The sequence below is a fragment of the Diceros bicornis genome, chromosome 10, assembly GCF_020826845.1.
Source record: "Diceros bicornis minor isolate mBicDic1 chromosome 10, mDicBic1.mat.cur, whole genome shotgun sequence".
Taxonomy (NCBI): domain Eukaryota; kingdom Metazoa; phylum Chordata; class Mammalia; order Perissodactyla; family Rhinocerotidae; genus Diceros; species Diceros bicornis.
In genome coordinates this window covers 12,751,617-12,764,865 of record NC_080749.1, presented here as the reverse complement: position 1 = coordinate 12,764,865, position 13,249 = coordinate 12,751,617, and the positions used below count along the sequence as shown (strand labels likewise).

At 33.5% G+C, this 13,249-nt stretch overlaps 1 protein-coding gene across 8 annotated transcripts in view; it reads left to right on the top strand.

Annotated features, from left to right (window-relative positions):
* The window catches only part of PTPN4 (protein tyrosine phosphatase non-receptor type 4), a 213,629-nt gene that overhangs the window by 152,422 nt on the left and 47,958 nt on the right, over positions 1–13,249 (top strand). For all 8 annotated transcript variants that reach the window (XM_058548816.1, XM_058548818.1, XM_058548814.1 and 5 more), the window contains 3 exons: positions 283–346; positions 4,302–4,474; positions 12,169–12,237. In XM_058548816.1, the coding sequence (XP_058404799.1) occupies positions 283–346; positions 4,302–4,474; positions 12,169–12,237 (306 nt within the window). The remainder of the gene's footprint in view (positions 1–282; positions 347–4,301; positions 4,475–12,168; positions 12,238–13,249) is intronic.

The window sequence follows — 13,249 nt, the reverse complement described above, 5'->3', positions numbered from 1 at the left end:
TTTATGTATTTCTGTAGATATAAAATTGGGAAATGTATAGTTTACAGCAAATATTCTGATAAAACTTTCCTCAATTGAGCACATAGGTTATAATTATTTTTCCATGGAGCACCCAAAACTTTAGATTCTTTATGTAATCTGTATATGTATATATGATTAAATGTTTAGATGTTACTGAATATACAGTTAAAAGATTATTTTTTAAATTATTTTCTTAGTTTATTAGTATTTTCATCTTTATTCAAAATTTAAAATACTCCAATTCATTCTCTTTTTATCTAGGTTGAAGATTGTAAAAATTTCTTTTAAGTGCAAACAGTTTTTTATTCAACTTAGAAAAGAACTGGTGAGTGTTGATCTAATTATTAATATAAATGAAATCTTAAGAAATGACTAGTCATTCAGGACATTCATTTCACATTCATGCAAGTGAAAGTGTTATTAATGCTGTTGATAACTACTTACTAAGTTAATTAATTCACATTTTATGACCAAGTGTATTTATCCCCCAGTGTTTCTGTGTGGTTCTGATGTAAGGTTCTTCCAGATGTCCATCCTGCTGTCTCCTGAACTTAGAAGCTGGTCTCAACCGTCCTGTTCACTGTCAGTCCACAGGGTCCATTCACGTAGGCAGTAACTGAGCATTTTCTATGTCCTTTTTCTTTTTTCTACTAAATCTACAGCACTTCCTTTCATATATAAGTTCATTTCATTTTAGGGAACCTGAGTGTTTAGTTTTGTTTCTAGTTCATGAATGTGTAGTACATTTCCTCCTTTTATTAGAGTGGTAATGTCCTTTTTATTTATTAAATACAACACATTGAGTTATGGAGAGTACAGTGTTGGAAAGAATTTCACGTTCTAATTGATTTCATCAAATTAAACTAACCTTATTGTTTGACTTACATTATTTCTTAGAAATCTTGACAAATTAATGCAGATTTCAAGATCATTGTGTGTGTATGTAAAATGTATTTGAAACCTTTAAAATATTTGAATCAGCTGCATTTTATTTGAGGATATTGATCTACTTAGTGACTATGATTCATCATTTATGCTCACAAAATATGGAATTTTTTTCAAGAGAGTTTTTATCGAAATAGAAAAGTATATAGATATTGAGTATAGTGCCTGATAAGTATGTAATATATAATGATAATATGTAGAACATTACTACCATCCCAGAAACTGGTATTATTGCTAATGGAGCTGATGCCCACTTTGCAGTCATTAGCCCTCCCAAAAAGTAAACATTATTCTCATTTGTATCACCATAGATTAGTTTGCTTATTTTTGAACTTTAAAAAATATAATTATATAGAATGTTCTCTTTTTGTCTGCCTTTTTTCCTTTAACATTGTGAAATTCATCCAAGTTGTTGCACATAGCAATAGTTTGTTCCATTGCTGTATGGTATTCTACTGAATGAATATACCATAAATTAGTCATTCATTCTTATGTTAGTGGACAGTTTTGCCATTTCCAGGATGCGGCTATTATGACTAATGCTGCTAAGGAACATTCTTTTACATGTTTCAATAAATGTTTAGAGAAATAAAATATGATAAATCTTATCTGGAAACTAGAGAAGAAACATATTTTACTTTAATTATATTGGTAGAAAGCAGTGTAGAAGTCAACTTTTGTAATTCCCATTTTAGTACTATTGTTATTAGTAGTAATAATAATAGTTATAGTATCTAACATTTATTGAGGTCTTACTATATGCATGGTAATATACCAACATTTTTATATCGTTTAATCCTTACAGCCATTCTCTGAAGTGGTGTATCATTAGGAATGTGTTTAGCCTCAGGTAATAGCAGCAACAAAAGTCAACTAATAATTGATTAAAGACTATAGGCATACTCTGGATTTTATTGCCTTGTTAACATTTTCTTTCTGAAACATCTCTTTGTTTTTAAACGCTCAAACCTTATAGAATCTACTTATATCTCAATACAACATTTTGTGTCTATTGTTTACAAAATGTGCAGGGAAAAATTTTGTTTCCAAACACAATTGCTAGAGTGTCAAAATCACATATTAGACTTTTTGAAATATGGAAAGTGCCAAAAAGGGAGAACGTATATGCATCTTAGATTTTGCTTCCACTGAGAAGCATTACTGCAGTCATACTCTTTGTGAGACATTCTCTGTCATTTTGCATTGTTTATGGTATGTAGTACAATGTGTGAACTGTATGCTAGTGCATACAAAGCAGCTGTTAAGCATAATTAAGAATTCTCTGGGGGCTGGCCCCCTGGCATAGCATTAAGTGCTTGCACTCCACTGCTGGTGGCCGGGATTTGGATCCCGGGCGCGAACCGACACACTGCTTGTCAGGCCATGCTGAGGTGGCGTCCCATATAAAGTGGAGGAAGATGGGCACGGATGTTAGCTCAGGGCCAGTCTTCCTCAGCAAAAAAGAGGAGGATTGGCATGGATGTTAGCTCAGGGCTGATCTTCCTCACAGAAAAAAAAAAAAGAAAAGAAAAGAATTCTCTGGTGATCAAGAAGTGATGTTTTAAGCATATTATCTTCTAACATAGTAGTTAATACTTATACGTGGGCATTTTACTGTATCTTAGTTATGGAAAATATCTTCATGACCTTTTGATAGGCAAAGATTTCTTTAACAGAACATAGAAGGAAAATTAACCTTAAAAAAAAAATCAATAATTGGACTATGTTAAAATTAAGAACTGTATTTGTCAATAGACATCATTAAGAGAGTGAAATAGCACAGAATATGTTTATAATACACATGCATACACACACACACACCACATCCTTGGTTGTATATCTAACCCAATCCTAAAATATGCTAGCGACTTGATCAGAGACTTGAGAAATGAGCATATCACATGGCCAGTAACATGAAAAGGTATTGAACCTCATTAATCATCAAGAAAGTACAAATTATAACCAAATGTGATACTTTTACACATCCACCAGAATAAAGTAATGAGAAGATTGATAAACCAGTCGTTGGTGAGTATGTGGAGCATACACTGCTGATGGGAGAGAGTACTTATTGATCTAACCATTTTGGAACAGTGTTGGCCATTATCTACTAAAGTTGAACACGTGCATATCTTATGATCCAACAACAGAAATGCGCACATCTCTCCATCAGACAACATACAGGAATATACATAGCAGCAATATGTTTACATCCCCAAACTGGTGACATCAAATGTCTATCAACAATAAATGAATAAATAAACTGTGGTATATTCATATGATAGAATACTATGTAGAATGAAAATGAGTGAATTAGGGCCTCACAACTATATAGATGAATATGGAAATAAAATATTGAGCAAACATCAAACCTAGAGACACATACGTATGATTCCTTGTATATAAAATTCAAAAACAAGCATAACTAATCTATGGTGATAAAAATCAGAAGAGTAATTACCTTTGGGAAGGTAATCTGCTAGAAAGGGGAGACAAAGGATACTTCAGCGGTGCTAGTAACGATCCATTTCTTGATCTGGTGGAGGTTAAATGGTTGCATTCATCATGTGAAAATCAGAGCTGTACACTTGTGTCATGTATGCCTTGCTATGTGTCGTTTACTTCAATGAAACTGTTTCTTTTTAAATAGTAATTTGTGCCAAACTTTTAGAGAAAAATTAAAGAAATGCTCTTCTTCTGTTGCTCTATTTTTTTTGAGGTAACATTAGTATAACATTATATAAATTTCAGGTGTACATCATTACATTTCAATTTCTGTGTAGACTACATCATGTTCACCACCCAAAGAATAATTACCATCCGTCACCATACACACGTGCCCTTTTACTCCTTTTGCCCTCTCTCCTCCCCCTTCTCCTCTAGTAACCACCAATCTAATCTCTGTATCTATGTGTTTGGTTGTTGTTGTTGTTGTTTTTATCTTCCACTTATGAGTGAAATCATATGGTATTTGACTTGCTCCATCTGACTTATTTCTATTGCTCCTTATTTTAAATTTTGAGTTTCATAATAGTGTTCAGAAGTGCCGAGTATTCTTATTTACTTATTTACAATCTAGACAAATTTATAAATATAGAGATATTGTTAAAAGGTGTGACACTATGGCCAGGATTGTATTTTGAAACAGCATTATAGCTACTAATTTTTGAAAACAGATATATATCAGTTTTTAAACTTATTTCTAACTATTTTTTAAAGTAAAAGTTCTTAAGAGTTGCAGTATTACTGACTAGAATGTTTATCTGTAAAAAGTAAATGGAGCATTAGGTCCTGACCTTTTCCTGGTGTTCTCTGCATTTTGTCATTTATTACAGCATGAATCTAGAGAAACATTATTGGGATTTAATATGGTGAATTACAGAGCATGCAAAAATTTGTGGAAAACATGTGTAGAACATCACACATTCTTCCGTTTGGACAGACCACTTCCACCTCAAAAGAATTTTTTTGCCCATTATTTTACATTAGGTTCAAAATTCCGATATTGGTAAGTATTATTTATGCGTTAACGCTTTATTGTTGGATTTTTCCTCCCTTTAAAATAAGGGTCTGGTTAATTGAACCATAGAATCTTTGTTACTCATACATACCTGCTAAGTCCAAATCTCCCTGGAGTGTGGCCCCTTTGTCTCTATCAGCAAAAAGTTCTACAAGTTCTTGTGATACAACTAGACTTGAGAAACCTGTTCCATTGACTGTATTCCAGGTCATTATTTTTTAAAGTAAATCAACCATATTTAATTATTTACATTCTAGACATGTTATCATTTCCATTGTGTCTTTGTTTCTTATTTACAAGAAAACTTTTCTTTGTTCTAAGACACCTTTATTTTATTTGTAAAAAGGTATCTTCTGCATAAGCATACAGTTACTTTGCTTTTTTTATGTATGAGCTGTCAAACCCTTTATTGTAAAGAGTGCAAAACAGCTATTATGCAAAATCAGATTTAGTCATTGAACAATAACCCCAGGTCCCTTTTCCTAAAATTGTCTTATTATTTATTCTTGATAGCTTTTATTTTCTCCTGAAGACAGCAGTCTTTGGGGGATAACTCTAAATCTGAAGATACTCCAATTAGTTTTGCCTATGGAATTCTTGAAAGTCCCATGAAAACTAGTTTTTAAGTGGAATCTGGTAAGAATCACGTAGAAAAAGCCATTCATGATCTTCTAGTAAAACAAATGTTATTTATTTTTGTTTGTTTCTACTTCACAAAATAAGATTTTCCATCTTCAATAAATAAAACCTTTTGCCATTACTATTAGATTAATTCATGTTACATATTCATGAGGAAAATGTTTAGATGCGGCCCCGAAAATATTTATATTATAAACCTCAAACATTTATAAATGCCCAATTTGTAATCTCAGAAAAAGATAACAGCATAAAGCTTAGTACAGGATATCCCATTAAAAATGCATGTCCCGTCACCCCAAAAAAAGTAGTAAAAGTAGCCCAAAAATTCAGTAGCAACACTTAAACAGAATTAGGAAAATATTAACCACAAAACGGCATAGTAGATTCTTAAGTGGCTTGGTGTCATGTTTAACTCTTCTGTCACCTTCCTAAAAGCAATATTGGCAAAAGTAAGTTGGTGGTGCTTGCAAATTTAAAGGTAAATAAACTGAGAGCATGAGTATGAGATAATGGTGCAAGTCAAGGAAAAATCAAAAAGCCTTATCTGTTGGTAATAAATCTCAACAGGAGCAGAAGAAATCTCCAGTGAAAGAACAGTACAGACCATAGCAGTATTCCCTCAATAAACTTAATTCCTATCTAAGTGACCACCAGAGTCATATACGAGGACTACACTTATCTCCAGCAGAACTCTTTCTTCCCTCTGTCTTTGAAAATATGACATACATTGGGCTGGCCCTGTGGCGTAGCAGTTATGAAAATATACACATAACTATACACTATTTCACTTAGGCAACAAAGAAATGAATAGAATATAGTAACCAGCCTTCAACTATAGTTCAAACAGATCTCAGATAAGATGAGAAAAAAATCAAGGAATTTACCCAAACTATACCACAGCAAACAGAAAATTTAGTCGTTATGACTACAAATAAAAAAGACAGTTAAAGAAACCAGTTTGGGAGTTACTGAAACAGAATGAATGAGTTACTGAAACATTACTGAAACAGAATGAAATTTCTACCATAGATGTTAATAAAAACAAGCTCAAGAACACTCTAATAAAAAAAGAAAATATTGGTGGGGAGGGGAGCAACACCTGCCATTCAGGCTGTTATTGGGGCACATGGGCCTAGTTCTGGCAGATTGTCTGTTTTTAACAGCTTTTTTAGGGTGTAATTGACATGCAATAAACCACCATATTTAAAGTTTAAAATTTGACATTTAGAGATGCATACACACCCAGGAATACATCACCACAATCAAGATATCAAGCATATCCACCCCAGAATTTCTCTCATACCCCTCTGTAACTCCATTCTCTCACCCTTCTTTGTCGCCATGCAACCACTGGTCTGCTTTCTGTCTCTATAGATTGGTTTGCATTTTCTAGGATTTTATATAAATTGAAGCATATACATTACATATTCTTTTTAGTCTGGCCTCTTTTACCCAGCAGAATTATTCTGAAATTCATCCATGTTGTTGCCTGTATTGATGGTTTATATCTTTTTATTGTGGAGTAGTATTCTGTTGTATAAATATACCACAATTTGTTTATCCATTACTTGATTATGGATATCAAGGGGGTTGTTGCCCCATTTGTGTTGTTTCCAGATTTGGGCTATTACAAATAAAGCTGCTATGAATGTACATGTGAAAGTATTTGAGTGGGCGTTTGCTTTAATTTCCCTTGGCTAATACCTAGGAGTGGAGTGGCCAAATCATATGGTAGATATGTGTTTAACTATGCAAGAAACTGCCAATCATTTTTTCAAAGCAGTTTGTACCATTTTATGTACCCACCAGCAGTGTACGAGAGTTCCAGGTCCATCGCATTCTCATCATTGCCTGTTGTTATCTTTTCATTTTACTAGTGTCTTCTGAAGAGCACATAATTTTGAAGAAGTTCAGTTTACCAATTTGTTCTTTTATGAATCTTTCTTTTGGTGTCATATGTAAGAAATCTTTTCCTAACCCAACGTTACAAAGATTTATTCCTCTATTTTCTTCTAAGAGTTTTATAGTTTTAGCTCTTGCATTTGGGTCTCTGATCCGTTTGGAAATAAGTTTTGTATATGTTGTGAAGTATGGATTAAAGTTCATTTTTTGGCATATGGATATACAGTTATTCCAGCACCATTTGTTGAAAAGATTACCCTTTCTCCACTGAATTGCCTTTGCACCTTTGTTGAAAATCAAGTGTCCGTGTTTGTGTGGACTTATTTCTGGACGTCTTAAAAGTCCAGTAGTAGTAGTCCTCCAGCTTTGTTCTTTTTTAAAGTTGTTTCAAATGTTATAGGTCCTTTGCATTTCCATCTGAATTTTAAAATTAGCTAATAAACTTCTACAAAAAAGACTTCTGGGATTTTAATTGAGATTGTGCTGCCACTATAGATCAATTTAATGAGAATTGACATCTTAAACATATTGAGTTTTCCGACTTATGAAACACAGTATATCTTTTTATTTAAGTTGTCTTTTATTTCTCTCAGTAGTATTTATAGTTTTCAGAGTACAGGTCTTTCACACCTTTCTCGAATTTACCCTGAATTATTTCATATTTTTGATGCTATTGTAAATGGTCTTTTTAAATTTTAATTTCAGATTTTCCATCACTATTAGAAATGCAGTTGATTTTTTTATGTTGCTCTTGTTTCCTGGAACTTTGCTCACCTCACTTATTCTAGGAGCTTTTTTGTAGCTTCCAACAGATATTCTACCTAGAGGATAAAGACAGTTTTAATTCTTCCTTTCTATTCTGATCCTTTTTCTTTTCCTTTCCTTATTGCCCCAGCTAGAACCTCCAATACAGTGTTGAATAGTATTGGTGAGAAGAGATATCCTTGTCTTGTTCCTTCTCTTAGGGGAAGGCATTCAGTCTTTCACTAGTAAGTATGATGTTAGTTGTAGGCTTTTCATAGATGCCCTATATCATGCATGTTGAGGAAGTTCCCTCTCTTTTTCATTTGCTGGAAGTTTTTATTAGGATTGGAATATTGGTTTTTGTCAAATGCTTTTTCTGCAACTATTGTGATGGTCATATGGTTTTTCTTTTTAATTTTTTTATATGGTGAATTACATTGATTGAGTTGCAAGTGTTAAACCAACCCTACATTCCTGGGATGCACTACTTGATCATGATCTATATCCTTTTTATGTATTATTTTATTTGATTTGCTAAAATTTCATTTAGAATTTCTGCATCTATGTTAATGAAGAGTATTGCTCTGTAGTTTTCTTTTCTTGTAATGTCATTGTCAGGTTTTGGTGTCAGAGTAATTTAGGCCTCTCTGAATGAGTTGGGAAGTATTCCCTCATTTTCAGTTTTCTGGGAGAGTTTCTGCAGTAATGGTTTTATTTCCTTTTGAACTTAATAGAATTTACTAATTAATCCATCTAGGGCAGAAGTTTTATTTGTAGGAAGCTTTTGAACAACATTCAAATTCTTTACTAGATATAAAGCAGTTCAGGTTTTCTCTGTCTTCCTGAGCAAGCCTTGGTAGTTCATGTTTGTTCAAGAAATTTATCTGTTTTGTCTATGATGTTGAATTTTTTGGCATAAAGTTTATAATATTCTCTTATTTTTTTTTTTTGAGGAAGATTGGCCCTGAGCTAATATCTATTGCCAATCTTCCTCCTTTTTTTGCTTTTTTCTCCCCAAAGCCCCAGTAGATAGTTGTATGTCATAGTTGTCCTTCTAGTTGCTCTATGTGGGACGCTGCCTCAGCGTGGCTTGATGAGCAGGGCATAGGTCCACGCCCAGAATCCAAACCGGCGGAGCGCGCAAACTTAACTGCTACGGCCCCACTTATTATGTTTTTAATATCTCTAGAATCTCTAGTAGTATCATTTCTCTCATTCTTGATATTGGTAACTTGTGTCTTCTCTCTTTTTCCCCTGATCGGTCTTTAGCTAGAGGCTTATCACTTTGCTTTATATAATTTTAAACACTGTGAATACCAAATAAAATTTTTCTTGAGACTTATATATAACTTGTGGGCCACCCTTTGTCATACGAAGTCTTAAAGAAAAAAAAGTGACCAAAAAATATTAAACAGCCTGGTTGCCATTCAAGTCTAAAGTCGATTGATAGACGTTATTAAATATACAAAATATACAAAAATATGTTATACAAAATATAACATCTGTGAGCTCATCTTGAAAAAAAAATTTTAATAGTAAAATTAAGCCATCCAAGGGATAAATCAAAATGACTCAAGAAGAATTTTGATAAAAGAACGAAGAATGAAGATTAAATCCTTTAAATATAGAACTAATCCTTGATGACTGTGAGAATTATGACTATAGAACAGAATTAAAATGTTATAAACATTGATGAAGTAAAAGTAATAATATAACTAAGGAAACGAGGGAAGGAGGAAGAAGGGACTAGTGGAAGTGCGGGACCCACTAACAAAGGTCACAGCGTTAGTAACCGATTCCATGAGCTTTTCCTTACCTTTTTCTCCTTTTTTATGTTTTTAATGAATGGCAGTCTTTTTCTTTTAGTTCAAGGGAAATCAGTGTAATATTGTTTTCATTAAAAGTGGTATGTATAGTGTAATCACATTGTAATAGGATTATGTCCTTATTCGTAGCTTTTCTGTGTGTATGTACAGTTTCAGAATGATTTTTACCTGCTCATAGTGAAGATTTCTTAGGGTTTGGATTCTGACTAAATTTGGGGGTTTTTTCCCTCTTTTTATTAAGCTTTTCTGTATTGCTTGAATTACTTAGAATGAGCCTGTATTCTTTTATCAATTGGTATTTTCTTGTTATTCTAAAGATAAGTATCTTACTGTCAGAATTTAGTGTTCTTAAATTATGGTACAGTTTTGCATTTTGTTGCAATAACAATACTAAACCCCTAGAGAATAATATTCTGGATAATATGAAATACAAACCTTTAATTGCTCCCTCATATTTCAATTTTATCCTTATGTTTTTATTATGAAATTCAACTTGTTAAATTCAGCCGTTTGAGTGATAGTGTCCCATTTGAGTCCTCTTCACTGGAAAATTAATGCATCAGTCAGGGAAACAGCCCTTTTGATTTTTCAAATAAAAGCAATCTAATTGAGGGAATTGGTTACACAGGTGTTAGAAAGGCTGGAAAAGCAAAAGGAGAAGGAGGGTTTTGGAGAAGCAAACAGGAAGAATGGGTAATGCCTAAGCCTCAGGAGCTTGTATTCCCTCTGGGCTCAAGTCCACAACCCTAGACCTGCTACTGCGCTGTTAGAGCCACTGTAACAGTCATTTCTGAATCTGCTTTGATCAGGGCTGGTACCATCTATAAGGTGCTGTTTCCCTCTATGTCCTGTCCCCACTATTGTGAAAGCAGCTACCAGCATCTGCCAATCTCCTGCTTTTGACTTGCTCTACTTTATGATCTTCCACCAGAAAAAAAGCAGAACCTAACAGAAAGGCAGCTTGCAAAGGAACCTAGAAAATCAAGTTTGTCAACTTGCAGCCTCCTACAAAACTTAGCAGAGCATGGAAGGACAGGATTGAGGCCTATGACAGCTCAATTAATGTTAAATTAGTGTATATAAGTAAACCATATATATTTATAGTTGTCAAAGTTAAGTTTTATGTTTGTAGTCCTTGAGAACTTTAAAAACATATCCAAAGCACTTTTAATAATCAAAATGATTAATAATTTTGTAAGTGAGGTAGGAATGGCAGCATGATAAATGTTTATTGGGACACAATCCTATCCCTAATGTGTATGCATTAAATAAATGGTTTTTTCCCCTCATAATAAGCAATGGTTGGGAATATTAGAACTGTCGTAATACTTAAAATGTAATATTATTTAGGCTGAGAGATGGAATTCGGAATATCGAAGAATTTATTACTTCTTCCACCAGCCACCTCATACACACACCTGTATTATCTCTGTTCCAAAATATCCAGGCGATTAAAGTCATTGTTCTAATGTGGAAATACAAAACAGTGGTGAACCTTAATTTGTTACCTTGTTCACAAAATTGCAAGTATAGTTTATCCTTCTTAGAGGAAATATGTTTTCTTAAGAAATTTCAACTTAGGTAAGTTTAAAAATCATGGTACTGTTTGTGACTTTTCTATTAAAATTTCAACAGACATATGCTGTTCTATTCACATTTGTCTATACTTATCCATAGAAAATGAGAAGATGATCTTAAAATTGCTTGCTTAGCTTTAGAAACCTATATTTGGCTGCTTTTATGTGTATTAGATATCTACATATGTAAATGGTTATAATCAATATCCTAAACATTTATGTTCATTCACCCTTAAAATAACGTATGTCAAGTAACCAATTCTCTGAGAAGCAAGTTTTTATTAGCAAATTTGGTCTGAACACATTGGTATACCAGTTCCCATGCATAAACAGTGTGCTTGCTGGACAAATCAGCTTCAAGGCAAATTCCCTACAGTGCCCAATTCCCAAACATATTTCTGTTCTTAGTTCCTTCCTATATGCAAAAATCTGGAGTTGCCTGTGTCTGGATTTGGAAGGATTTGAGGATGTAACCAGTCTTCGTATTTATGATCATTACCAGTAGACAAGGAAGAAAAGCTTGCCCAAGGAAGGAACAGTTCTTCAAGATCAAGATGTTTCAGGCCCTTCATTAAGGAGTAGTAGAGACACTAGCTAAACCACAGCCCTATGGAGGGAGGGCAGGGCTTAGATGAGCTGGGGCATAGCAACCTATCTCTGAGTGTAGGGTGAATGCCTTTCCGGGGCAGCGCAGAGAAGGAATTCCTCTCATGCAAAATCATTTCTCTCATACTTACTCTCAAATAAAGAAGTATCTGAAAATGAAGTGTCTGTGGAACACATCTTTGTTTATAAATGGAAGAACTGTAATTAAGCTTCATCCATTCAGGTAGAACTGGAATGTAGTCCTGTGTTTCATTCTTGTCGTCTTCTCCCTTTTCTCTGCTAGGAACATCTTCTCTTATGAAATTGTAATATAATCATGTTGTGTGTTATCATTTTATCTTATAGGTCTCTTTAAGCTTTTTTTATTGTGCATATTTATGTATTTCAGTGGGAGAACTGAAGTCCAGTCAGTTCAGTATGGCAAAGAAAAGGCAAATAAAGACAGGATATTTGCAAGGTAAGCCACTTCTATTTCAGTGTCTGAATTTTTTTTAAAGATTAAAATTACTAAAAACTCTTTGTCCAAATATGATTACAGAATTATCACCTGATCCTTTCTTTAATTATACAATAAATTATGTTGAGAGAATAATGAAATAGTTTGTCTAGTTTATTCATTCTTTTTTTTTTTTTTTTTTTTGCATGAGCTAAATTAACCCTGTGCCAAGCTTTGTAGTTCTGTAGGCTGAATCAAGTATTATTTTATTAATATAACATTTTGTTGGAAGGTTTGTTTCCCTTTTTTAATATATTTGAGAAATATCATGACTCATTTCATACATTATCCAGCCCATTTCCATATTTCTTTAAATTATATTGTTAAGAAATAAGTTGCTTTTTCTTTGGGTGCCATTTAGTTATCTTCATTTTCTTAGGATCTGTTAATAGCCGATTTGCTTTTTAACAAGTGAAATGACGTGATCAGATTCATGTTTTAGAAAATAGTTTTATGAGCAAGGGTAGAGAATGGATTAGAAGTAAAAACTGGGTACCCAGAGACCAGTCAGGTTATTGCAGTAAGCCAAGTGGAAATAATGAAGGCTTGAACTAAAACATTGGCCATGAAACGGAGAATATGGAACAAATTTGGGGAACATTTTGTAGGTAGAACTAGCAGAAGTAGTTGACCAATTGTATGGAAGTGTTACAGACAGGACTATCTGAAAGACTGTCAGATTTGAGTGATATAAAATGGACAGGAGATACAGGAGAGAGAACAAATTTGTAATGGAAAAAGGAGTTAAATTGACACAGGTCTAGTTTGAGATGTTTGAACATTCTAACAGAATTATCTAATAGATGATGAAATATTCAGGAGCTCTGAAGGAGGGAGAGTGACCAAATCAGTGGCAGCAAATATTTGTTGAAGACCTACTCTGCTGAGCATTGTTTCAGGCCCTAGGAATACAATGAAGAACAAGATACACATCTTAGTCCAGTGGAGCTTAAATTCTGATTGATGCCACAGA